Here is a 25,810-nt window from a genome sequence, read left to right as displayed (position 1 = left end):
TCATAAAAATCAAGTTTCGACCTCTCTAACCACTCGGGCCACTCCCAGGGGCCACGCCCATCCCAAAATGACCGAAATCCAGCTAAAATCCAGACTTTAAAATCTTTACCCCTGTAGTGCTTTTATGTTCCGGGGTAGGTGGGACATGTTTTAGTTTAAAAATGGGTTCTGCCTGTCCCAAACCATCATAAAAATCAAGTTTCGACCTCTCAACCCACTCGGGCCACTCCCAGGGGCCACGCCCATCCCAAAATTACTGAAATCCAGGTTTTATGTTCCGGGGTAAAATCAAATCCAGACAGAATGAGAATCTTAACACCTGGAAGGGATTTATGTTCCGGGGTATTCTTTTTGGTATGACTTACTAACACCACTCATGCGAGGAATAGATTCATTTTCATTTTTTCAAGAATATTCATTTTCATTTTTTTTATGAAGGTTCATGATCGCATTTATTCGATAGTTTTGATAATCAGATCGAGCCAAATTTATAGGATCGTATTTGGCCATTCAAATTACGTTTGATCTGAAAAAATGAGGGTTGTAGCTTCTCAGATGACCGAGATACGAGGCATGACGAGTTTATCCATTACGTGTGATCAGGTGATTCGATTACCTGTTCAGGTGATTAGATGGCCCCGTCAAATTGCAAGGGAACCCAATTAAGGTGACCTATCACATAATCACCCTATCAATTTTGTTAACGAGATACATTAAATGCTTGATAACTTCGTCATTTCAAATACGTTTGGGCTCAATTTTTCAGATCAGATGCAACAATTAATTATCTGCAGTAATCTGAAATAAATGGGCGTCTAGCATGTCCGGAAAGCACAATATAGGTGATTTATTATTATATGGGCGTAGTCTTTCAGAGGTACGTATCGAGAATGACTCGGACCGAAAATTTTCTAAGTCACAATTTTTCAAAGTTTTTCTGGAAACTACTTTTGTTCATGTTTTATGCTATCCTGATCATTCTGAGCCAAAAATATTTTTTTCGGTTTTCGAAGTTCGATATACGATTTTGGACTCGAGGGTCCCCTTTGTAATGCGATCTCGGAAGGCAGGCCTCCCGTTCGCAATACGAGCTCGGAAGCGGTAGCTCTGCTTTTAGAGGTACGTATCGAGAATGACTCGGACCGAAAATTTTCTAAGTCAAAATTTTTCAAAGTTTTTCTGGAAACTACTTTTGTTCATGTTTCATGCTATCCTGATCATTCTGAGCCAAAAATATTTTTTTTCGGTTTTCGAAGTTCGATATACGATTTTGGACTCGAGGGTCCCCCTTTGTAATGCGATCTCGGAAGGCAGGGCCTCCCGTTCGCAATACGAGCTCGGAAGCGGTAGCTCTGCTTTTAGAGGTACGTATCGAGAATGACTCGGACCGAAAATTTTCTAAGTCAAATTTTTCAAAGTTTTTCTGGAAACTACTTTTGTTCATGTTTCATGCTATCCTGATCATTCTGAGCCAAAATATTTTTTTCGGTTTTCGAAGTTCGATATACGATTTTGGACTCGAGGGTCCCCTTTGTAATGCGATCTCGGAAGGCAGGCCTCCCGTTCGCAATACGAGCTCGGAAGCGGTAGCTCTGCTTTTAGAGGTACGTATCGAGAATGACTCGGACCGAAAATTTTCTAAGTCAAAATTTTTCAAAGTTTTTCTGGAAACTACTTTTGTTCATGTTTCATGCTATCCTGATCATTCTGAGCCAAAAATATTTTTTTCGGTTTTCGAAGTTCGATATACGATTTTGGACTCGAGGGTCCCCTTTGTAATGCGATCTCGGAAGGCATGCCTCCCGTTCGCAATACGAGCTCGGAAGCGGGAGCTCTGCTTTCAGAGGTACGTATCGAGAATGACTCGGACTAAAATTTTCTAAGTCAAAATTTAAAAAAAGTTTTTCTGGAAACTACTTTTATTCATGTTTCATTATGAGCCAAAAATATTTTTTTCGGTTTTCGAAGACCGCACCTACCCTTTCGATATACGATTTTGGACTCAAGAGTCCCCTTTGTAATGCGATCTCGGGAGGCAGGCCTCCCCTTCGCAATACGAGCTCGGAAGCGGTAGCTCTGCTTTTAGAGGTACGTATCAAGAATGACTCGGACCGAAAAGTCAAAAATTTTCAAATGTTTTCAAAGTTTTTCTGGAAATTACTTTTGTTCATGTTTCATGCAACCCTGATCATTCTGAGCCGAAAATATATTTTTCGGTTTTTGAAGTCCGTACCTACATTCGGAAGGTTGTGGATGTGAGTGGGTTGAGAGGTTGTGGAATATCGTGGATGTGAGTGGGTTTGAAGGGTCGAAACTTCATTTTTATGATGGTTTAGGGACAGGTAGAACCCATTTTTTAAACTAAAACATGTCCCACCTACCCCGGAACATAAAAAGCAACTACAGGGGTAAAGATTTTAAAGTCTGGATTTTGCTGGATTTCGGTAATTTTGGGATGGGCGTGGCCCCTGGGAGTGGTCAGAGTGGGTTGAGAGGTCGAAACTTGATTTTTATGATGGTTTGGGACAGGTAGAACCCATTTTAAAACTAAAACATGTCCCACCTACCCCGGAACATAAAAGCACTACAGGGGTAAGATTTTAAAGTCTGGATTTTTGCTGGATTTCGGTATTTTGGATGGGCGTGGCCCCTGGGAGTGGCCTGAGTGGGTTGAGAGGTCGAAACTTGGATTTTTATGATGGTTTGGGACAGGTAGAACCCATTTTAAAACTAAAACATGTCCACCTACCCCGAACATAAAAGCACTACAGGGGTAAAGATTTTAAAGTCTGGATTTTAGCTGGATTTCGGTAATTTTGGGATGGGCGTGGCGCCCTGGGAGTGGCCTGAGTGGGGTTGAGAGGTCGAAACTTGATTTTTATGATGGTTTGGGACAGGTAGAACCCATTTTTAACTAAAACATGTCCCACCTACCCCGGAACATAAAAGCACTACAGGGGGTAAAGATTTTTAAAGTCTGGATTTTAGCTGGATTTCGGGTAATTTTGGGATGGGCGTTGGCCCTGGGAGTGGCCTGAGTGGATTGAGAGGTCGAAACTTGATTTTTATGATGGTTTGGGACATGTAGAACCCATTTTTAAACTAAAACATGTCCTACCTACCCCGGAACATAAAAGCACTACAGGGGTAAAGATTTTAAAGTCTGGATTTTAGCTGGATTTCGGTAATTTTGGGATGGGCGTGGCCCCTGGGAGTGGCCTGAGTGGGTTGAGAGGTCGAAACTTGATTTTTATGATGGTTTGGGACAGGTAGAACCCATTTTTAAACTTAAACATGTCCCACCTACCCCGGAACATAAAAGCACTACAGGGGTAAAGATTTTAAAGTCTGGATTTTAGCTGGATTTCGGTAATTTTGGGATGGGCGTGGCCCCTGGAGTGGCCTGAGTGGGTTGAGAGGTCGAAACTTGATTTTTATGATGGTTTGGGACAGGTAGAACCCATTTTTAAACTAAAACATGTCCCACCTACCCCGGAACATAAAAGCACTACAGGGGGTAAAGATTTTAAAGTCTGGATTTTAGCTGTATTTCGGTAATTTTGGGATGGGCGTGGCCCCTGGGAGTGGCCTGAGTGGGTTGAGAGGTCGAAACTTGATTTTTATGATGGTTTGGGACAGGTAGAACCCATTTTTTAAACTAAAACAATGTCCCACCTACCCCGGAACATAAAAGCACTACAGGGGTAAAGATTTTAAAGTCTGGATTTTAGCTGGATTTCGGTAATTTTGGGATGGGCGTGGCCCCTGGGAGTGGCCTGAGGTGGGTTGAGAGGTCGAAACTTGATTTTTATGATGGTTGGGACAGGTAGAACCCATTTTTAAAACTAAAACATGTCCCACCTACCCCGGAACATAAAAGCACTACGGGGGTAAAGATTTTAAAGTCTGGATTTTAGCTGGATTTCGGTAATTTTGGGATGGGCGTGGCCCCTGGGAGTGGCCTGAGTGGGTTGAGAGGTCGAAACTTGATTTTTATGATGGTTTGGGACAGGTAGAACCCATTTTTAAACTAAACATGTCCCACCTACCCCGGAACATAAAAGCACTACAGGGGTAAAGATTTTAAAGTCTGGATTTTAGCTGGATTTCGGTAATTTTGGGATGGGCGTGGCCCCTGGGAGTGGCCTGAGTGGGTTGAGAGGTCGAAACTTGATTTTTATGATGGTTTGGGACAGGTAGAACCCATTTTTAAACTAAAACATGTCCCACCTACCCCGAACATAAAGCACTACAGGGGGTAAAGATTTTAAAGTCTGGATTTTAGCTGGATTTCGGTAATTTTGGGATGGGCGTGGCCCCTGGGAGTGGCCCTGAGTGGGTTGAGAGGTCGAAACTTGATTTTTATGATGGTTTGGACAGGTAGAAACCATTTTTAAACTAAAACATGTCCCACCTACCCCGGAACATAAAAGCACTACAGGGGTAAAGATTTTAAAGTCTGGATTTTAGCTGTACTTTCGGTAATTTTGGGATGGGCGTGGCCCCTGGGAGTGGCCTGAGTGGGTTGAGAGGTCGAAACTTGATTTTTATGATGGTTTGGGACAGGTAGAACCCATTTTTAAACTAAAACATGTCCCACCTACCCCGGAACATAAAAGCACTACAGGGGTAAAGATTTTAAAGTCTGGATTTTAGCTGGATTTCGGTAATTTTGGGATGGGCGTGGCCCCTGGGAGTGGCCTGAGTGGGTTGAGAGGTCGAAACTTGATTTTTATGATGGTTTGGGACAGGTAGAACCCATTTTTTTAAACTAAAACATGTCCCACCTACCCCGGAACATAAAAGCACTACAGGGGTAAAGATTTTAAAGTCTGGATTTTAGCTGGATTTCGGTAATTTTGGGATGGGCGTGGCCCCTGGGAGTGGCCTGAGTGGGTTGAGAGGTCGAAACTTGATTTTTATGATGGTTTGGGACAGGTAGAACCCATTTTTAAACTAAAACATGTCCCACCTACCCCGGAACATAAAAGCACTACAGGGGGTAAAGATTTGAAAGTCTGGATTTTAGCTGGATTTCGGTAATTTTGGGATGGGCGTGGCCCCTGGGAGTGGCCTGAGTGGGTTGAGAGGTCGAAACTTGATTTTTATGATGGTTTGGGACAGGTAGAACCCATTTTTAAACTAAAACATGTCCCACCTACCCCGGAACATAAAAGCACTACAGGGGTAAAGATTTTAAAGTCTGGATTTTAGCTGGATTTCGGTAATTTTGGGATGGGCGTGGCCCCTGGGAGTGGCCTGAGTGGGTTTGAGAGGTCGAAACTTGATTTTTATGATGGTTTGGGACAGGTAGAAACCCATTTTTAAACTAAAACATGTCCCACCTACCCCGGAACATAAAAGCACTACGGGGTAAAGATTTTAAAGTCTGGATTTTAGCTGGATTTCGGTAATTTTGGGATGGGCGTGGCCCCTGGGAGTGGCCTGAGTGGGTTGAGAGGTCGAAACTTGATTTTTATGATGGTTTGGGACAGGTAGAACCCATTTTTAAACTAAAACATGTCCCACCTACCCCGGAACATAAAAGCACTACAGGGGTAAAGATTTTAAAGTCTGGATTTTAGCTGGATTTCGGTAATTTTGGGATGGGCGTGGCCCCTGGGAGTGGCCTGAGTGGGGTTGAGAGGTCGAAACTTGATTTTTATGATGGTTTTGGACAGGTAGAACCCATTTTTAAACTAAAACATGTCCCACCTACCCCGGAACATAAAAGCACTACAGGGGTAAAGATTTTAAAGTCTGGATTTTAGCTGGATTTCGGTAATTTTGGGATGGGCGTGGCCCCTGGGAGTGGCCTGAGTGGGTTGAGAGGTCGAAACTTGATTTTTATGATGGTTTGGGACAGGTAGAACCCATTTTTAAACTAAAACATGTCCCACCTACCCCGGAACATAAAAGCACTACAGGGGTAAAGATTTTAAAGTCTGGATTTTAGCTGGATTTCGGTAATTTTGGGATGGGCGTGGCCCCTGGGAGTGGCCTGAGTGGGTTGAGAGGTCGAAACTTGATTTTTATGATGGTTTGGGACAGGTAGAACCCATTTTTAAACTAAAACATGTCCCACCTACCCCGGAACATAAAAGCACTACAGGGGTAAAGATTTTAAAGTCTGGATTTTAGCTGGATTTCGGATATTTTGGGATGGGCGGGGCCCTGGGAGTGGCCCGAGTGGGTTGAGAGGTCGAAACTTGATTTTTATGATGGTTTGGGACAGGTAGAACCCATTTTTAAACTAAAACATGTCCCACCTACCCCGGAACATAAAAGCACTACAGGGGTAAAGATTTTAAAGTCTGGATTTTAGCTGGATTTCGGTAATTTTGGGATGGGCGTGGCCCCTGGGAGTGGTCTGAGTGGGTTGAGAGGTCGAAACTTGATTTTTATGATGGTTTGGGGACAGGTAGAACCCATTTTTAAACTAAAACATGTCCCACCTACCCCGGAACATAAAAGCACTACAGGGGTAAAGATTTTAAAGTCTGGATTTTAGCTGTATTTCGGTAATTTTGGGATGGGCGTGGCCCCTGGGAGTGGCCTGAGTGGGTTGAGAGGTCGAAACTTGATTTTTATGATGGTTTGGGACAGGTAGAACCCATTTTTAAACTAAAACATGTCCCACCTACCCCGGAACATAAAAGCACTACAGGGGTAAAGATTTTAAAGTCTGGATTTTAGCTGGATTTCGGTAATTTTGGGATGGGCGTGGCCCCTGGGAGTGGCCTGAGTGGGTTGAGAGGGCGAAACTTTATTTTTATGATGGTTTTGGGGCAGGTAAACCCATTTTTAAAAATAAAACATGTCCCACCCACCCCCGGAACATAAAGCACTACAGGGGGAAAGATTTTAAAAATCTGGATTTTACTGTATTTCGGGAATTTTGGGATGGGGGTGGCCCCCGGGAGTGGCCTAGTGGTTAGAGGCGAAACTTTTTTTTTTATATGGTTTTGGGGAGGTAGAACCCTTTTTAAATAAAACATTTCCCCCTACCCCGGAACAAAAGCCTACGGGGGAAAAAATTTTAAATTATTTTACTATTTTAATTTAAATTTTTTTTTTTAATCAAAAAATTTTTAATTTTTACGAAAAACCCTTTTTAAATAAAACTTCCCACCCCCCAACCTAAAAACCTACATAAAATTTTAAACTGGTTTTTCATTGTAATTTTTCCCCCCCCCCCTATCCCCCCATTTGGTCAAACTTATTTTTGATGTTTTTGGGCAGGTAGAACCCATTTTAAAACTATAACATGTCCCACCTACCCCGGATCATAAAAGCACTACAGGGGTAAAGATTCTCGATCTGGATTTTACCAGAATTTCAGTCATTTTTGGATTGGCCAACTCTGTGAGTGGCTTGAGTGGTTCAAGAGCTTAAAACTTGGTCTTTGTGATCGTTAGGGATATGTACTACCTATTTAACCACCAAACATATTTCAAATACTCAGCAACACAAATCCCCTTCAGGGCCCAGGGGTAAAGATTCTCATTCTGGATTTTTAGGGATTTGTCACAGATTTCAAGCTATTTGGGATGGGCGGCCTGAGTGGGGTGGATGTGTTACTTAGATTTTCATATCTTATAAGTGTCTTTAAAAGTATAAGTACGAGCAGTTTATTGAGACTTCTGACTGCTACCGTCGTACTACGACTCTACGACTCGTAGATTCTACAATGATAAATATTGTTAAGTACGTGCGGCGCGCAAAATCCACTACAAAATCCACTACAAAATTCAGGGAAAAGCTGTAATTTGTAGCCCCATCGGCGCAGCACAGACGCGCATTTGACGCGCGCCACGTGAAATTACAATTTGTCTTCCTCCGATTTCTGTAACATCCGTGCTTCATGTAGGTGGACGGAGCAACCATGATGACATATCTTGACGAGCTCTTCCCCTTCCTCATCAAGAGGATTTCAGACCTGAAAGAAAGAGAGGTATATCGTAGTCTGAGATAACTCAATTTTTGGGATCAAATAAGGCCGATAGTGCCTGACTATGGGGATTGAAAGAATATCGTTCATGGCAAATGCAACATTACCTCTTCCTCTGGTACTATTTCAGTGTTTATGTTAAATCATGGAATGTGGATTGTAATTTCCTTATTTTCAGCCGTCTCTAAGAGCAATGTATTACCTTGTCCGACATACTGGATACGTCGTGAAACCTTACCAAGAATACCCAGAGTTACTCAACACACTTCTCAACATTATCAGCACCGAGAACTCTGCTGACGTCAGGTAATATTGTTCAAATCTGTGACAGATAATTTATCAACCAAATATTGAAATAACATTATGTAGCTGATAGCTGTGCTTTACTGTTTTTGTTTCCTCTCATAAGTGTAATAGTTGAATATTTCAGAGGTGACTGTATGAGACTATTGGGCCAACTGGGCGCCCTCAGTCCTTACAAAAACAACAAAGTTAATTTAAACGAGCTAAGAAAGTTCCCAATCACTCAGCCAGTTCCCATGGAGGCAGTTTCATTTAATACTGGACTGACCAGGTACGAATTTCTCACATCCGGCTAATAGTGCAAAGAAGTGGTTATTCTTACTTCATACAGTTGCAAAACTGTTGTAAAATTTCTTCTAAAGCCCTGATAGAGGCCCAAGTGGGAATACAGATAATATAATATGGTTGGCCAATGCCCCCCCCCCCCCCCCCAATATAATATGGTACCACCACGTTTGTATGTCTACACGTATATTTAAGTTGAGTTTGCAAAATGATCCCGACATTTGACCTTTCCCCAGTGAGCTGCTGATACAGAAACAGTCAGACAAGGATTTCAACATGGAGAAACAATATTATCCCTGCGTGGTTATCCACGCTCTGATGAACATACTGCAGGACAAGTCCTTGAACGAGTACCATTCTCAAGTCGTGCAGATCATTATAACTGTCTTTCAGGTTATCACTTTATTTCAGGATTTGTTGGAATTTTATGTAATTTTAGAAAATCCATAGAATGATTCATTAACTGATAGATTTGGTATTTAGTATTTCGCTAGTTAATGCGATTACAAACTTTCAGAGACTTGGTAGTGTTGGCACAGTTGGATATCTCCCAAAAGTGATGCCAACTTTCCTCGAGAACGTCAAAACTTCAGAACCTAAAGTTGTAGATTCCTACTTCAACAAACTCGCTGACTTGACCAAGGTAATGTTGATATGTGAGCTTCTTAACTTAAACATACAATTTTAAATTCTAGTACAAATTTTGTTCCATATACGTTGGCGCTCTGAATACTATGCAGTTTAAGCAAACGTTTCTTTCCCAATTCAATACATCTAATTTTTCTTTAATCCTCAGATTGTTGGTATCCATATAAAACCATATGCTAATGACATTATCAAGCTGATAATAGACTTCTGGAATAAGGGATCTGATAGCGATACACCCTTTCAAAATACTATAATGATGGTGGTAGAAAGACTGATAAATGCGTTGGGCGGAGAGTTCAAAACTTACATCGCTCAACTCATTCCACTTATCATGAAGGTAAATAAATTCTTAATGATTCCTAATTTTGAAGACTGTCCTCTCAAATACCTCTTATTTTCAGGACAGTATTGATGATGTATCCAAATTATCGGTCGTCTCGCTGTTTCTAAAATTTACTTAACCCTTCTGAAAATGTTTGTATGATTTTTTAGGTGTTGCATGACGACCAATCACTCGGTCGAGAAGCTACTAAACGCCTCCTGGGGCAACTGAAAAACTTCGGGACGACGCTAGATAACTACCTACACCTTCTTCTGCCACAAATTGTTGCTATAATCGGAGATACGAGCAACGAGATGGATATCCGAAGGAGGGCTGTCAGAACTATTAGGGACATATCGGAGGTGAGTTGTCCTTTTTTCCTGGTAAAACTGTCCTTAAAAAAGAGATTCCTCAAGGGGCGGGGGTAAAACTAACAGTTGATTGTATGTTGTAACTAATTACTAATTATTGGACATTATTGGTGCAATTATTGAATTAGTACCTCCCGACCGGATCTTCCTGGTAATAATAATAAAGATGTCGTGAAATATCCGTCATCATCAGCCGATACTTAGTTACCTCATAATATCATACTATACCCCTTATGGTGGTGTCTGGTGTCTCAGTCACTTGAAGAGTTGAAGGAGCCTTCTTAAAAATCTGTTTCACAGATCACGTGGGATGGCAGTTTTATTCTTCGCTTCGCGGATCGAGTTTTTACCAGTTAGACTCTCCGATATCTAAGTTAAAGTTGAGTATGACTCGAGCCGCACTATTCGCCAAATTTGCCACCTCAAAAAGGAATTTTAGGCAAGTGCGGGGTCGCCCTTTTCGCAAAATTTTGCTGCACTCATAATTCATATGTTGCTTCAGGCGTTGACACTGATACGTCAATCATCCAAATCAAAAATCACCCACCTGGCTTAATTCCTTGGTAGTTGTGACAGGTTCCACTGGGACATGGCATGTATTGGTTTCCCGCGCAGCACGAACTGTTTCTCTGAATCACCCTGCCGTGACACGTGGTATCAAATTTACAACATCCATATCCTTCGTGGTAGACGTTGGGATGGGAAGCAGGACATTGATCTTCATCTGAAGGATAAATCGTATAATAGCCGATATATTATATACTTATGATGTGAATACATTTCTCCGTTCAAATTCTTCTCTTTTTTGTCGGCCGGGTGGTGTAGTGGTAATTCACTCGCCTCCCAAGCGGAAGACCGGGGTTCAAACCCCGTCTGAGGCAGGCAGGCCAGGTCACCAAGCTGTGATTGGTACAGGATTTATTCTGGTAATTATGCTCGGAGGATATCAGTGACGCGATTCCCACTACAGTGTAAGCTGCAGTGTAGCTGTAAAGTCTACCGCCATTCGGAATGAGTGTGAACTTGCTTACCAGGCAATCATGATTTCCGCTTGGTTCTCATCAGGTCTCTAAGAAAGCCAACAGTGTGCTGATATGCACTGTCATATGTACTTCCTAGAAGCAGCACACGGCCCATTTCGGACTTGCACGAGTTATAATTATTATTATTATTAAATTCTTGATAAAAGGTCCATAAACTGCAGGCCTATGGACAACAAAACCCCTCAACTTCAAAAATCAGTTATTAAACTTATCTGATGCCGTGAAAAGTACCTTAATAATGAGCCCTAAATAATATATTTACATGGGTTAATGTACATTGTAAATCCCTTTCAAGCTTACCTCCTATTTCTGCACTTCCAATGAGCTGGATAAGCGTCAGTAAGATAATGCTTCCACTTTTGACGGACATGTTCTGAAGTTAAGTCACACTAGATGGTTTGCCGTTCAGAGAAGTTGCAAATATACTGACTTAAAATCTCAAACTGATATATAAACTGGTCGACTAAATGATCATCCTCTCCACTTACCTCACGTCACGCTGGTTGTGTTTAAGTCACGTGGGCTATACCTCACGTCACGCTGGTTGTGTTTAAGTCACGTGGGCTATACCTCACGTCACGCTGGTTGTGTTTAAGTCACGTGGGCTATACCTCACGTCACGCTGGTTGTGTTTAAGTCACGTGGGCTATACCTCACGTCACGCTGGTTGTGGTTAAGTCACGTGGGCTATACCTCGCGTCACGCTGGTTGTGTTTAAGTCACGTGGGCTATACCTCACGTCACGCTGGTTGTGGTTAAGTCACGTGGGCTATACCTCGCGTCACGCTGGTTGTGTTTAAGTCACGTGGGCTATACCTCGCGTCACGCTGGTTGTGTTTAAGTCACGTGGGCTATACCTCACGTCACGCTGGTTGTGGTTAAGTCACGTGGGCTATACCTCGCGTCACGCTGGTTGTGTTTAAGTCACGTGGGCTATACCTCGCGTCACGCTGGTTGTGTTTAAGTCACGTGGGCTATACCTCACGTCACGCTGGTTGTGGTTAAGTCACGTGGGCTATAATTTAACCAATAGCTTGTAAATGTTGAGATGAGAGTCCTACTCGTCTTTAGCAGACATTTGCATTTACTTTAGAATCAAATTAATACAAGAAATTGAGGCCGGGATATGTGGTGATTGACCTGAACTGACTGGTCCATGACCAGTCGGTTCAGGTTGTTTATTCATACTTTCTATTCTTCTCACAACTTAACTATTGGACCAGAAGCAATTAAAATTGGCAAATCAATAGGGCAAATTCTTGCTAAGGAACCATGGTTGCAATATTTGCACAATGAATAAACATGTTTGTCGCTCTTCTTCTTTGAATTTAATCAGATCCTAAAGTTGGTTTAAATCTTAAATCGGGAAAGTTAATAAGCAAAGGAAAAGAAATATTGAGTGACTATTCTTATATAGCATCTAACGGTTACGAAGGGGAGTCTAATAAACACAGGTAGACAAGATAAGATTTAAGGGGGCGGGGGGTCTTCATCAAAATTCTCTCGAAATCGACTTTATAGTTGTTTCTGATAGAGGGGAGTAATAACTATCAGCTGCTTTTATTTTGGTCCCATGGAAAAATATTGTTCCTAGCCGAAATTATCGCTGGTCAAAGGTCAGCGCTTATATGCGTAATTGTATTGCGCAAGCGATTTTCAATCGCGTGTTCTGAAAATCGAGTCTAAAAATCTATTTTCTCCTACATTTTTTAAGCAATCACCCTCAAACTTTCAGGATATGTTTTTAGGATCAGTTAGAAGAGAACTCTAGAGCAAGAATTTTGAGATATGCCTTTAAAGATTTTTAATTTGATTTTGAAATTCTTGGACCTTGATTTTTAGAGGTCCAAGATTTTCAAAATTCTGGCTCTAGAGTTCTCTTCTAACTGATCCTAAGAACATATCCTGAAAGTTTGAGGGTGATTGCTCAAAAAACCTAGGAGAAGATAGATTTTTAGACTCGATTTTCAGAACACGCGATTGAAAATCGCTTGTACAATACAATTACTCATAAGCGCTGACCTTTGACCAGCGATAATTTCGGCTAGGAACAATATTTTTCTATGGGACCAAAAGCAGCTGGTAGATATCACTCCCCTCTATCAGAAACAACTATGAAGTCGATTTCGAGAGAATTTTGATGAAGACCCGGCCCCCCGGCCTCCTTAACAGTCCGTTACTAGTTGAACTAAATCGGACAACCGCGGAAAACAATGCGAAAAATTTAGTGCATTTAGAATTTATTAGTAATTAGTTATTACATTTTTTATTATCATTTTTAATTAATTAATTAATTATTGTAACATTTTGATAGTCACTAGTCACAAACTTATACAGTGGTTATGTTTTAACAAATCTCAGTAAAAGAGTAATTTGTCGCGTTTAACGACGTCTTTGTCCCCACAATCCACATCCAGAAAGACGGCAGATCGGCAAATAATCTGCGAAGAAATTTTGGAGGAAATTTGGTGCCAAAGAGGAAGTTTTTAGAAGACCTGACCTTTTTTATAGGACATAAGAAAGTTTGTGTGGGGAAACATTGATCTGTAAAAAAAACAGTTTTTACCAGTTACACCCTCCCGATATCTAAGTTAAAGCTTTAAAGTTTAATATGACTCGAGCCTCACTATTCGCCAAATTTGTCGCATATTTTGCAATTTTAGGCAAGTGCGGGATCGCATGTTTCGCAAAATTTTGCCGCACTCATTGCAATATGTTGCCCCTGGCGTTGTTACTGATACTTTACGTCAGCCATCCAAATCTAAGATCAAAGACCCACCTGGCCCTTGGTAGTTCTGACAGGTTCCACTGGGACATGGCGTGTAGTTGTCTCCCGCGCAGCACGAACTGTTTCTCTGAATCACCCTGCCGTGACACGTGGTATCAAATTTACAACACCCATATCCTCTGTTGTAGACGTTGGGATGGGAAGCAGGACATTGACCTTCATCTGAAAGATAAGTCGTATAATAGCCGATATATTATATACTTATGATGTGAATACATTTCTTCGTTCAAGAAACTAAAGTTCACGATAAAAGGTCCATTAACCTTCAGGCCTATGGACTCCAAAAACCCTCAACTTCAAAAATCGGTTAATTCAACTTATCTGATGCCGTGAAAAGGACCTTAATAAGGAGCTTTAGATAATACAATATTTCTATAAAATATATATTACCAGCTAAAATTAAAACAGGCAGAAATTCTTTGATTCTTTGATCCTCATCAAAATTGTTATGGTTTAAAAAGACGAGAGAAAAAGAACGGAATACGAGGTCAGAAGAAATAACTTCCACTACTGGGTAACAATATCAGAAGACTAAGAATTCACTGACTTACTGGTCTGTGTGTGGGTATTTATAGACATGCAGCCCTGTAGGCTGGAGCGAATCAGAATGCAGGATCGATATCACGTGACCATGGCCTGGGCAAGCCAATACGTGCACTACATTTGTATCACGTGATCTACAAACACATGGAGCGGTTCTGCGCTTAACAGGGCTATTGGCATGCAGCCACTGTCTGGAACGTGATAATCACCGTCCTATAGCTGAGTCACTGTCTAGATTCCAGTATGAGTCACCTAGTCACGTGACCTTGATATCCGGTAGAGGATGACAGGAGAGGAGTGCGAATAAACAAGCAACAATGCTGGTAGTAGAGGGAAAAAGTGCGAAGTTCAGGATCCAAGCTATCAAGAGAGAGGTATAACATGATCATTGATTTGTTCCAGGGGTGTAGGAAGCGCCCATAAAATCTGGGCAAGGGGCCAAAAAATGCCAACTTTTTATTTAGGTTTCTTCTAAAAATGTTGGGAAAATTGGTCCAGTATATTTACATATTTGATCCTGTGACTCGGACATGTTTCATGCTACCCTGATCATTATGAGCCGAAAATATTTGTTCGCACCTGTCCTTCGATATACGATTTTGGACTCGAGGGTTCCCCTTTGTAATGCGATCTCGGAAGGCAGGCCTCCCCTTCGCAATGTCCGTCAATGTCCGCTAATGTCCCAAAAAACACGTCCGATGTCTCATAGAATCCAAAAAGGACAGGACAGTACATAGGCGGACATAGGCGGACATGTCACCCCCACCCCCCGATATTGTAATTGCAAGGAATTTTTGAACCAAATTCTTAATTTGTAATTGCTTACCTTTTTTCCTTCTCACACTTCACAAAGGCCAGCACGTCAGCGACATTAAGCGGTCATTATCTCATAGATTGACGACCTGTGGATCATTTTGGGTTTTCAGATCGCAGCAAACATTTTGATATAAATTGCGAGAAAAGAAAATCATTGCCAACCCCATTGCCCTTTTATTCCTGAGCTTTCGGTCAAATGGGCATGTGCATCAATGGGCATTGCTTCTTTAAGCATTAAGAACAGCTGAAACTTGAGTTATGATGTTCTCCGTCCTCTAATAAGCAAGTAGAGCTATATTTCAGTTCAATAGAGTATAATATCAGAAATTATTATTTTTGACCTAAAAATAATGAGAATAATGCCCATTTTGCCTATTTCTTTTGTACCTTGATCACAATCTCCAGTAGACTTCCAATATGCGCAGCTTTCAGCAGCGGATATGTCTGCACAACCTGCTGTAAAGGTAGTTTAGATTAAACAATATTAATAAGATTGACCCGTCGGAAGCGGGAGCTCTGCCTTCAGAGGTATGTATCGATAATCACTCGGGTCTCGGACCGAAAATTTTGTAAGTCAAAGTTTTTCTGGAAACTACTTTTGTTCATGTTTCATGCTACCCTGATCATTATGAGCCGAAAATCCGATTCCGAGTTCGGTTTAAAAAAGGGGAGGCCTGCTTTCCGAGATTGAATAGGAAAGGGGATGCCTCGATAGGTTATGAATATAGGCTTCTTATGAATATAAGCTCCTTCCAATTGTCCAAATTATGTGCGAAAAATTCTCATAATGTTTGTCCGCTAATGTCCGCTAATGTCCGCCCGAGCCCGCCAATGTCCGTCAATGTCCGCTAATTTTTCAAAAACGCAATTATTGACCGATAAAATTTGTTTGTTCTTACCCTTTATTTCTTCGAAAACACCAATGAGCTGGACAATTGTCAGCAAGAAAGTGCTGCCGCTTTTGACGGACATGCCGAGTTACACTAAATGGTTTGCCGTTGTTGAGTATACTGACTTTAAATCTCAAACAGAAACTGAAATACAACTCAATGATCGACTAAATGATCACCCTCTCCGCTTAAAGTTAACTCGAGTCACGTTGCATTTAAATCATAATTAAGTTACAATTTAACCAATAGCTTGGAAATGTTAATATGAGAGACGAGAGTCGTTCTCGTCTTTAGCATAGATTTGCATTTTCAATAGAATAAAATTTCTACAAGAAATTGAGGCCAGGATATATGGTGATTGACCAGTCGATTGGTCGGGCAACGGCAAATTACTCTTGTCAAGGATTCATCTATTCCTATTGTCTATTCTTCTCATAACTTAACTATTCGACCAGCGGCAATTAAATGTCAATTAACTAGGCCAAATTCTTGCTAAGGAACTGTGGGTGCAATATTTGCATAACGAATAAACATTTATGTCGCTCTTCTCCTTTGAATTTAACCATATCCTAAAATTGGTTTAAATCTTAAATAGGGAAAGCTAGTAAAGAAATCTTGAGTAACTAATCTTACATCATATATTACCGTTATAACGGTAATTATGGAAGTATAATTAACACAGGTAGACAACATACGGGTTTAGTTAAGAGGGCAGGGGGGGTCTTCATGGAAATTTTCTCAAAATCAACTTTTGAGTTGTTTCTGATAGAGGAGTAGAGGGGAGTAATATCTATTTTGAGATAGGCCAATCGTGGACCTCAAAAATCATCAAAAAACGAGGTCCAAGATTTTCAAAATCGAATTAAAATTTTTTAAAGGCCTATCTCAAAAGTCTGTCTGGCTCATCTCTTCTAAATGATCCCGAGAACATATCCTGAAAGTTTCAGGGTAATTGCATAAAAAATGTAGGAGAGGATAGATTTTTAGACTCGATTTTCAGGGCACGCGATCAAAAATCGCTCACGCAATATAATTACACACACGCGCTGACCTTTGACCGGCAATAATTTCGGCTAGAAACGATATTTTTCCACGGGATCAAAAGCATCTGATAGATATTACTCCCCTCTATCAGAAACAACTAAAAAGTCGATTTTGAGAAAATTTCCATGAAGACCCGGCCCCCCCCCCCTGCCCCCTTAACAGTCCGTTACTAGCTGAACAAAAGCGAGCAACCGCCTAAATGCAGAAATTTTGAAGTGCATTTTAGACTTTATTAGTTGGTGTGAAATAAGAGTGAATTATGGAGGAAATTATCATTTCATATTACCAATAATATGCGAGGAAATTTTGGAGGAAATTTGGTGCCAAAGAGGAAATCTATAGAACATAAGAACATTTTTAGGGGGTAAACATTGATCTGCGATTAAATTTAAAACTTTCTGTGGGTCCCAATGATTGATTTTTAAGAATATAAGATCTTACATTTTCGAATTAACAATCAATCTACCCCTCTCATTCTCAGTATGCGGATTACTCAGAGCATGCCTCCCTGATGCTGCACACTCTGGTCGCTTCTCTGGATTCCACACAGGATCCTGACTTCAAGGCTGACATTATGAACGCTATACTCGCCATCGCTAAACAACTCGGCTTCAGGTTAGTCCTTCTCCAGACAAGTAAATAATCTTGAACCTCAGTACCAACTACCATGCAATTTTATTTCTAAACTAGCCCTCCTTAATATATTGTAACCCCAAATATAGGTTCAGGATATTCAAGCAGTTGGTGTTGTCTGCAGTACTCGGCCACCAGCTCATAGTGCCGGAGTTTGAGGCCTTCCTCACGCAACTCAACACTACAGATCTAGTACTCCCCGTCGTTCCTCCTCTTGAAGTATCTGGGTAGGAATTTGAAATGAATCGGCGTATTTTCTGAGACATTTTTTCTCCTATACTGTATACTATGTTTTACTTGTGCACCTAACATTCATGATTGTTGAGGGGAAAATGAATTATGAAGCTATGTACTAACTGAAACAATTTATTTGCTCCAGTGATGTCTTCTGGGAGCTTCTTTAATACGCTATAACATCATATCCTACAGTCGCCAACAAGACATGTCGAGTTCAGAGTCAACAATCAGCAAGCTGCCAGTAGATGTGGACCAGCTCGCTAGTGTCTGGGAGGTCAAGAACCTCTTCCCCAAGGACCTGGTGTTGTGGTTACGGCAACTCAAGATTGAGTTCTTGAAATACACTCCTAATCCTGCTTTGAGGTAAGCTGGCAGTTCGAATAGCTTATTTTATCATATGATCTCGACAGCTTCTTTTATCATATTATGATCTCAATCGCTCGGGTACTGGCAAATTCATAATATTACAGTAAAAGTGCCTCGACTGCTTAGGCACCAAATGTGATGAAGGATTTCCTAAGACAGTGATTACTATCCTTAAATAACTTAATATATATATAACCTTTAACTATCCTTAAATAACTTAACCTTTAACTATCCTTAAATAACTTAACCTTTAACTATCCTTAAATAACTTAACCTTTAACTATCCTTAAATAACTTAACCATTAACTATCCTTAAATATTTTGTCCTCTTCTCAGGGCATGTTTTATGTTAGCTCACTACCAGAATCTAGCAGAGGACCTGTTCAACGCTGTGTTTGTCTCTATTTGGTCAGATCAGCTTACTGAACACCAACAGGTATGTAAGGGATATGAGTTCCATTTTGTTTGATTTTATCTTGCATAAAAAACTCTAGCGTTAATTGAAACGTCCAAATTTCAATATAAGTCATTTATTTGGCAGTTACCAAATTATATGATGTTGTGCATTTTACAAACAAAGCTACGGGTAAATGCCTCACAGAATGGCTAGCCTCACAGAATGGCCAAATTTGTAAATGTTTTTGTAACTAATTTTTTATAAAAGACTGGTAGGTTTTGTGGATACTATATGAAACAAAAGTCTTCTGGCAACACTTCCTGTGGTGAAATCATTAACTAGGACCACATTTTCTGGCATAAATATGACTGTTTATGTAGAAATTTTGAGCACTGAAAAATTTGTTTTCAAATTTTTGAACTAAGTTTGCATTTTGGTGAGAACTTCTGGCACCAGTATGACAGAAGATGTTTAAAGAATAGTATTCATCAAACAAAACGAACATTGTTCAATTTAGGAAGAAACAAAATGTTAAAATGGCTAAACGCCTCACAAAATGGCCAAAATATGCCTCACAAAATGGCCAAAATTTAAAACTCCTTTTATTCAATGAAACCATAAGTCTAAAGTATTCACAAGCTATTTATTATACAATAACACCCCAGATGGAGTGTTTTTACAGCCGAATGAAGGTTATAAATCATGAAATCAGGGAATATGAACAACGCCACACAAAATGGCCATTTTTGGTGTAGGAAATTATGCCCTTTTTATTCAGTTCTAAGAAATTTCACCTATATGGGGGTGTTAACAAGGCATATTAATACCAGCAGCATGCCTGAAACAAGAGCCAAAGGTTTTAGAAAAATAAAATTTTCCCGTTTTCTTTTTTTTTGTTGCCATTTTGTCAGGCATTTTTTCTTTTTTGTGAAATAATTTTTCACAGCTCAGTTTTTTCGTGAGTTTTAGGTTATTACCCCATTCCTTAATAGGTTTTCTAAGAACGTGTGGTGATAGAAATTTAAAAAGTATCTCCATCAACAAAATTATAGAAATTCAGATTTGGCCATTCTGTGAGGCATGTTTTTTTCGAGGAAGATTTTCCGGCCAATTTTTCTCAAAGAAAAAATGGTTATGAGATTAAATGAACCCCCGGGAAGAAAAATATGAGTGTCAACTTAGCTTCTTATGAGATAAAAACTGGAATAAAGTGTGTTTTGTGACTTTGAGAGACCTTCCTTTTTTTTGGCCATTCTGTGAGGCAAATACCCGTAAGGGTCAAAACATAAATTCTATTGAGATTAATAAGATGAGATAAATAACCAATTATATTATAAAATATGTAAACAACTAAAAAATAAGGCAATATCTTGAAAGTATAAGTAAATTGTAAACCTATTCAATTTTGGCTGCTAAAACTGGAGCTACCTTCATGTTCACTTAAAATACTCTCCTCTCTTCTTCTTGGAGACCTTTTTGAAACTTTGGCCAGTAAAAAAGCTTTGTCTTCCTGTCCCCACCTAATCCGCTCCTCCAACAGTTTTATCTTAACGTCCTTGCTCGCTCCAGCACATTTATAATAGTACAAAACCAAAGAGAAAACAACAATAATTATGATGGTAGCGGTGATGGATCTCAGAGTCATGATAGTGTATTTCTGAACGACCCCCAGTGCCGCCGTCATGGTTTCAAAGAGGTCACTGAAACTGGTTTGACCACGGAATGGTCCACAGTGAGCAGAGGGAGCGAAGTTGCTGACCATGATCCCGTAAAAAGCGAATATAGCCACCAGTGAAAGAAGGAATAGTGCGTTAACAACGTTCACTGTTTGACTTGTTAGAATTATGGTACGAGCCTGGTATCCCATGGCAACCCAACGTTTTATGTAGAACACGATCACAGTTTCGAACACCGCCACGACAGTGATGAGAGGTGCGATGGGGAAGAGGGACCATACGATCATCTGTTTGTAGCAGAGATTTAGAATCTCTTCAGTTATGTCGAATCCGATAAGGTCTCTTTTGAAACACGTCTCAAAGCCACACTCATGAACTTTCTGAAAAATGCAACAACCCAGAAAACAAGGTGATGAACAATCCACATTTGATAGATCTTAGACGCTAAATGATTCTCCCAACAATTCATTATACCAGGGAAGATAGAAACCTCACCGACCTCGTCTGATTCAACAGTTGCAGCGCTCAACCTCACTTCTTGATACATAAGATACAGCAACGTGCAAATAGTGGTCAGTTTCATGACCATAGATCTGACCATTGTTATGACCACCCTGTTACTGTCCAGCTTGTAAAACTCCAGAGCTCCTAGCAGTCTGAAGAACAATGGGTACACTGCGTTTCCCACTGCCATGATGATCGATGCAGAATACGTGCCCCAGATTTTCAGGAGCTTGTCATAAACGAGTGATGTGTCATCAGACGTTGCAGCCATAACACAATTCTCAGTCACGTCTATATCTAACAGTCCTCCGTATACTATTAGTACGTAGAAGAACACTGTCATAGCACCCAGACACAAAAAGTTTGTGAAAATCCTCCAGCTCCCAACACAGAGATACTGAAACACAGTCCTACGTTTACCTTTCTGAGCATCCTTCTCGAGCTGCTCTTTTAACGACTTAGTCAGCGTCACTTTCTTGAGACGTGCTGACTTTTCCTTCTTGATACTGAAGTCCCAAGCGTTGAATATAAGATCAGAGTACGGTTTAAATCCGACTGTCTCCACAGCAGATCGGTTGAAGAGTTTGGAAACATTGCTGCTGATAACAACAAGTGATAAGATGAAGTAGGAGATCACTACCCCTGTGTAGAGGTAGGCCAAGTCTAGAGTCCACACTTTACCTTTGGGGTACCAGCCAATAAAAACTGGGGTGTTCTCCATCCAGCCAGTACCTGGGGGGTGGCAGTGTTATTGACAGTACAACTTATTAGGCCTAAAATATAGGGAATATTGTGATATATAAACAGATTATGACAAAATTTAACCGCTCAAGCACATCTTAGATTCGTGGCCAAAACTGATAAAAAGTATAATTTTTTACTACAGGAAAGTTTTCCCAGTTTTAGAACTCACCAGTAAAAAACTGGATGATAGAGTTAAGAGTTTCAGAAGTCTTGCTATGTCCGTGAATAATATCAGAATTGTAACAGCCCGAGTCTCTGTTATACTCCGTGGTGTCGTTACTAGTGGTCTTAATGTAGGTGGAGGGCAGCACTATCAGCACCAGACCCAACACCATGCAGATAAGGTTTATCTTCAGCAGCCAGACTAAAGCTTTGAAGTAGGTGGAGATGTGGGATCCCAGATATCCCTGGATCCTGCTGATGGGATCTCCCCAGATCTTACAACTACACCCACAGTTACACGCCCCTCTGAACGACCACCTTATACTCTCACTACACGACTCTATCTTAGATGCCACACCGGATTTAATCCAGTGAAACAGCCGGTGACAGCACGACCAACGTTTCCTCCTCCTGGCCTTCTCAAGCTTCTTCTTCTCCCTCAAGTCCAGGACCTGCTCGCTCAGAGGTTTCTTCCTTCTGTGCAGAGTACTGGGATTGGCTATGCAGCTGGGTAGGGTCTTGGTAGTTTCCAGCCTCCGTCTGGTCAGCACTCGGCGCTGCTGCTCGTCTGATGACGTCATGTCGCGTGGTGATGACGTCACGTGACATGGTGATGGCGTGGCGTCACGTGGTGATGCGGGGGCCACTGTTAAAAGTTCCACTTCTTCTGCTACCGCGATAGACTCGAGATAATCTGACGTGCGATCACTGGCCATCGCTTTCTATAATATTAAATCATATTACTATTTTACAAGTACGAGATAAGATCTAGTATGTAAAAAGTTAAATTGTAGATTTATGTAAAACTAAATTCGTACCGCGAAAAGAATTCGACAAGCAACACGGTTGAACTTAGAGTAAAGCTTGTTCGTGAGTATCATGGACAAGGGATATTTTATGAACGTAAGTTTAAAAGATATTAAAATCCGTTTAAATGGAATTTTAAAATGTCACATAACAACGGTATATGGTCGCCACAAAGTGAATTAGAAAGAAATGCAAAGAACATCTGCAATAAACCACAATGTATAAAGATATAATAAAGTAAAACGAGCAATGTACACCACAACAGTTTATACGAGAAACTACATCTTGATCATAAGAAAACACCTGTCACAATCACTCACGAGCAGTGAGGGAGAGAGAGTGAGAGAGAGAGAGAGAGAGAGAGAGAGAGAGAGAGAGAGAGAGAGAGAGAGAGAGAGAGAGAGAGAGAGAGAGAGAGAGAGAGAGAGAGAGAGAGAGAGAGAGAGAGAGAGAGTGAGAGAGAGCGTTTTAGAGAGAGTACACACAGTTAAACACTAAAACACATACGGAGTGTATATCAATACAAGGGAAATTCTTCCTACACACGCTGTACATGTTAGAACTTGACACCGGCGAAATGGAGCCCCTATCGAATTAAGGGTTATTTGTGGAGAGAGAGAGTGTGTCTTTTACACGCGCGTGTGTGATGTTATTACAGGGGGCATACTGCAGGTTAAATAGATCAAACTATTAGACCAAATATGGAGAACTGGTTGATCGTAAGTAGACATGACTCATTACCAGTGCAGCTATCAAATCAAGAGACCAGCTGAACAAGTTACATATACAAATTATGTTTGGCAGCTTTCGCACAGAAATGACAACAGACTAATTTATACTTGTAGAAAATTCGATTATCGAGCAATGTACAGTATACGGAGCTGTTTTAAAACTTTGCCTAAAAGATCGGACAATACAAGAATAACATTCCCAGAAAGCAGAATGTTCCTGTGAGATGCATGCACACTAATTGTAACGCTTAAAACTGCATAATATGTATTAGACTGATGTAAAAAAGTACAAAGAAAGCCCTACAAGGTAAGCGGCACAGCGGACTGCCTACACACTGAATGTATATTGCCGTTCTGCAGTAACAAACGATAAACACCACTTCTGGAATACAATACGGTGTACGTACTTATTTCCGCAATGACCTGCAGTATTTTGATTTGAGTCTTCCCGCAGAATTAAAACATTGTACGACGAATAACTTCATTACAAGAAACTTGCGCAATTGTGATTATGTGGAGGTAAAAATGACGTAACGTTATTAATCCCCGCACACACTGACTGGAAACAGACTACAACAATAAGACCTCCGTGTTTTATACAGCGAGTAGTTGGTCAGAAACGGGTTAAATCTACACTGTTGAATATTCATGTTTGACATAAGGAGCTCGGAAAGTGTAACGTAACCTAATGTTGAACAGCTAGAAATAATGTAAACAATAAACATCTCAAAAACATAAGACTATCACACGATGATGACCTTATCATACTGTAACGATGAGTAAAGCGTGGTCTATCAACACTTAGCGTTACTCTTACCGTCCTCGCTAATGACTTTAATTACCATAATTACATTGTGATGACTTAATTTCAGGACAAGCTGGGAGAAAACCTGAAGAAGGTTTTAGAAAACCAGAGTATTCCAGAGGTGACACTGGCGATATTGAACCTGCAGGAGTTTATGGAGCACTGGGGTAAGGGCACTCTGGATATCAGAAATGAGGTGAGACTGGAGCTGCTGATGCAATTTCGTTTACGTAATTCGCACTACACAAATTTCTGAGAATATCACTGATTTCAGTTACACTGACGTTAGCACAAAATAACAAGTACTGTTAAATGTTAAATAGTAATGTATTAAAGTGCTACTCAACTTAACATTACAACCGTCACAACAGCAAATTACAAAACTTCCCAGGAAATCTTACCACCATACGCCCAGGTATTCGCTAAAGCAGCGAAGAAGTGTAACTCGTACGCCAAAGCGCTCCACTACACAGAGAAAGACTTCCTTCAACAGGAACCTGGCACTCTGGTGGAACTGCTGAGGATCAACAACACCTTACAACAACCTAAAGCTGCTCTGGGAGTTCTGAAGTACGCTCAGATGAACCCCAGTAAACTGAACACTCCTGAGGATTCCTGGTAAGTGAACATTAGTATACTAGATCCCTGGTAAGTGAACATTAGTATACTAGATCCCTGGTAAGTGAACATTAGTATACTAGATCCCTGGTTAGTGAACATTACTATATAATACCAGTCTGTCTCTTTACCTCGTACACTAAGCCTTGTTACCTCTTACTCCAAGAAAACCATAAGATAACCTTAGCCACATTTCAAGCCATTACCCTGAAATATTGAGATTCGAGTGCCTTTCTTTGTTCGCCTGGCGGAGATTTTGAAAATCTTGGACCTCAATTTCAGATTACAATATTTAATTTTTGGGAAGGGTGGCTTTTTTTGAGAAGATGCTTAACTATTAACCATATCTTTTATTATTTTTATCAATTCAACTATGTATATTTCTGACAAAATTTAGTTAAAAATAACCGTGAAGTTTAATTTTGTCAAAAACTATTTAAGTGGAAAAAAGTCACACTTTATGCGGTACACCCTGTAGATTATTGATTTAAAAGCATCTCTCCTGCAGGTATGAAGAGTTACAGCAGTGGGACGAGGCACTGTTACGTTACAACGAGAAACTTGATCAGAACCTACCTGATAAAACTTCTTACGTTCTCGGCAAACTCAGGTTGGTGGAATCTTGTTTACACTTGAGTACCCTGCCCTGTATTGAGCCAGTCTTATTTATTAACAAATCATATATGAATATCGATCTGTACACTTTGATCAGTTCTTGAGTTAGATAATGCTCAAATTGAAAATACGTGCGCGTCCTTGTGTGTATAAGAATTGAAATAATTGGTAATGTTCATGGTCAATATCTGGCAGATGCTTGGAGTCACTTAATCGTTGGGAAGAGATGCAAAAGACGATCGATAGCTTTTGGAGCGAGACCTCCACCAGTGCAAATGTCAACGAGCGACGTAAGTTTTGAGTTAGGAATCCTTTAATTTCTTTATCTTAGACACAACTTACATAAAACTCGCAAACGGAGTATACTCCTAAGTTTAATTTACACACTAAACTTTAAATTTATTCTGTATCATATTGAGTTTACTGTACAACCTCTCTGACTGATCCGTGAAAGTAATAAGCTAATTTATAAATTTCTCGAACTCAAAAGATTACATTTGTTGACTTTATT

At 40.5% G+C, this 25,810-nt stretch overlaps 2 protein-coding genes across 2 annotated transcripts in view; one reads left to right on the top strand and one right to left on the bottom strand.

Annotated features, from left to right (window-relative positions):
- Positions 1-25,810, top strand: part of LOC134813339 (serine/threonine-protein kinase mTOR-like) — a 45,611-nt gene that overhangs the window by 12,049 nt on the left and 7,752 nt on the right. The window contains exons 16-30 of the mRNA XM_063821038.1: positions 7,871-7,954; positions 8,130-8,257; positions 8,382-8,525; positions 8,776-8,932; positions 9,057-9,182; positions 9,336-9,524; positions 9,680-9,871; positions 17,486-17,619; positions 17,727-17,864; positions 18,067-18,237; positions 18,577-18,676; positions 24,134-24,262; positions 24,482-24,684; positions 25,193-25,294; positions 25,495-25,589. Of these exons, the coding sequence (XP_063677108.1) occupies positions 7,871-7,954; positions 8,130-8,257; positions 8,382-8,525; positions 8,776-8,932; positions 9,057-9,182; positions 9,336-9,524; positions 9,680-9,871; positions 17,486-17,619; positions 17,727-17,864; positions 18,067-18,237; positions 18,577-18,676; positions 24,134-24,262; positions 24,482-24,684; positions 25,193-25,294; positions 25,495-25,589 (2,092 nt within the window). The remainder of the gene's footprint in view (positions 1-7,870; positions 7,955-8,129; positions 8,258-8,381; positions 8,526-8,775; positions 8,933-9,056; positions 9,183-9,335; positions 9,525-9,679; positions 9,872-17,485; positions 17,620-17,726; positions 17,865-18,066; positions 18,238-18,576; positions 18,677-24,133; positions 24,263-24,481; positions 24,685-25,192; positions 25,295-25,494; positions 25,590-25,810) is intronic.
- On the bottom strand, positions 19,952-22,446 carry LOC134813348 (transmembrane channel-like protein 7). The gene is given in 3 exon segments (XM_063821049.1): positions 19,952-20,636; positions 20,639-21,549; positions 21,731-22,446. Coding segments are annotated over 3 exon segments (2,220 nt in total). The 5' UTR covers positions 22,440-22,446; the 3' UTR covers positions 19,952-20,036.

The sequence above is a fragment of the Bolinopsis microptera genome, chromosome 3 (assembly GCF_026151205.1).
Source record: "Bolinopsis microptera isolate Bmic1 chromosome 3, MBARI_Bmic_1.0, whole genome shotgun sequence".
NCBI lineage: Eukaryota > Metazoa > Ctenophora > Tentaculata > Lobata > Bolinopsidae > Bolinopsis > Bolinopsis microptera.
This window is presented reverse-complemented; position numbering and strand designations above follow the sequence as displayed.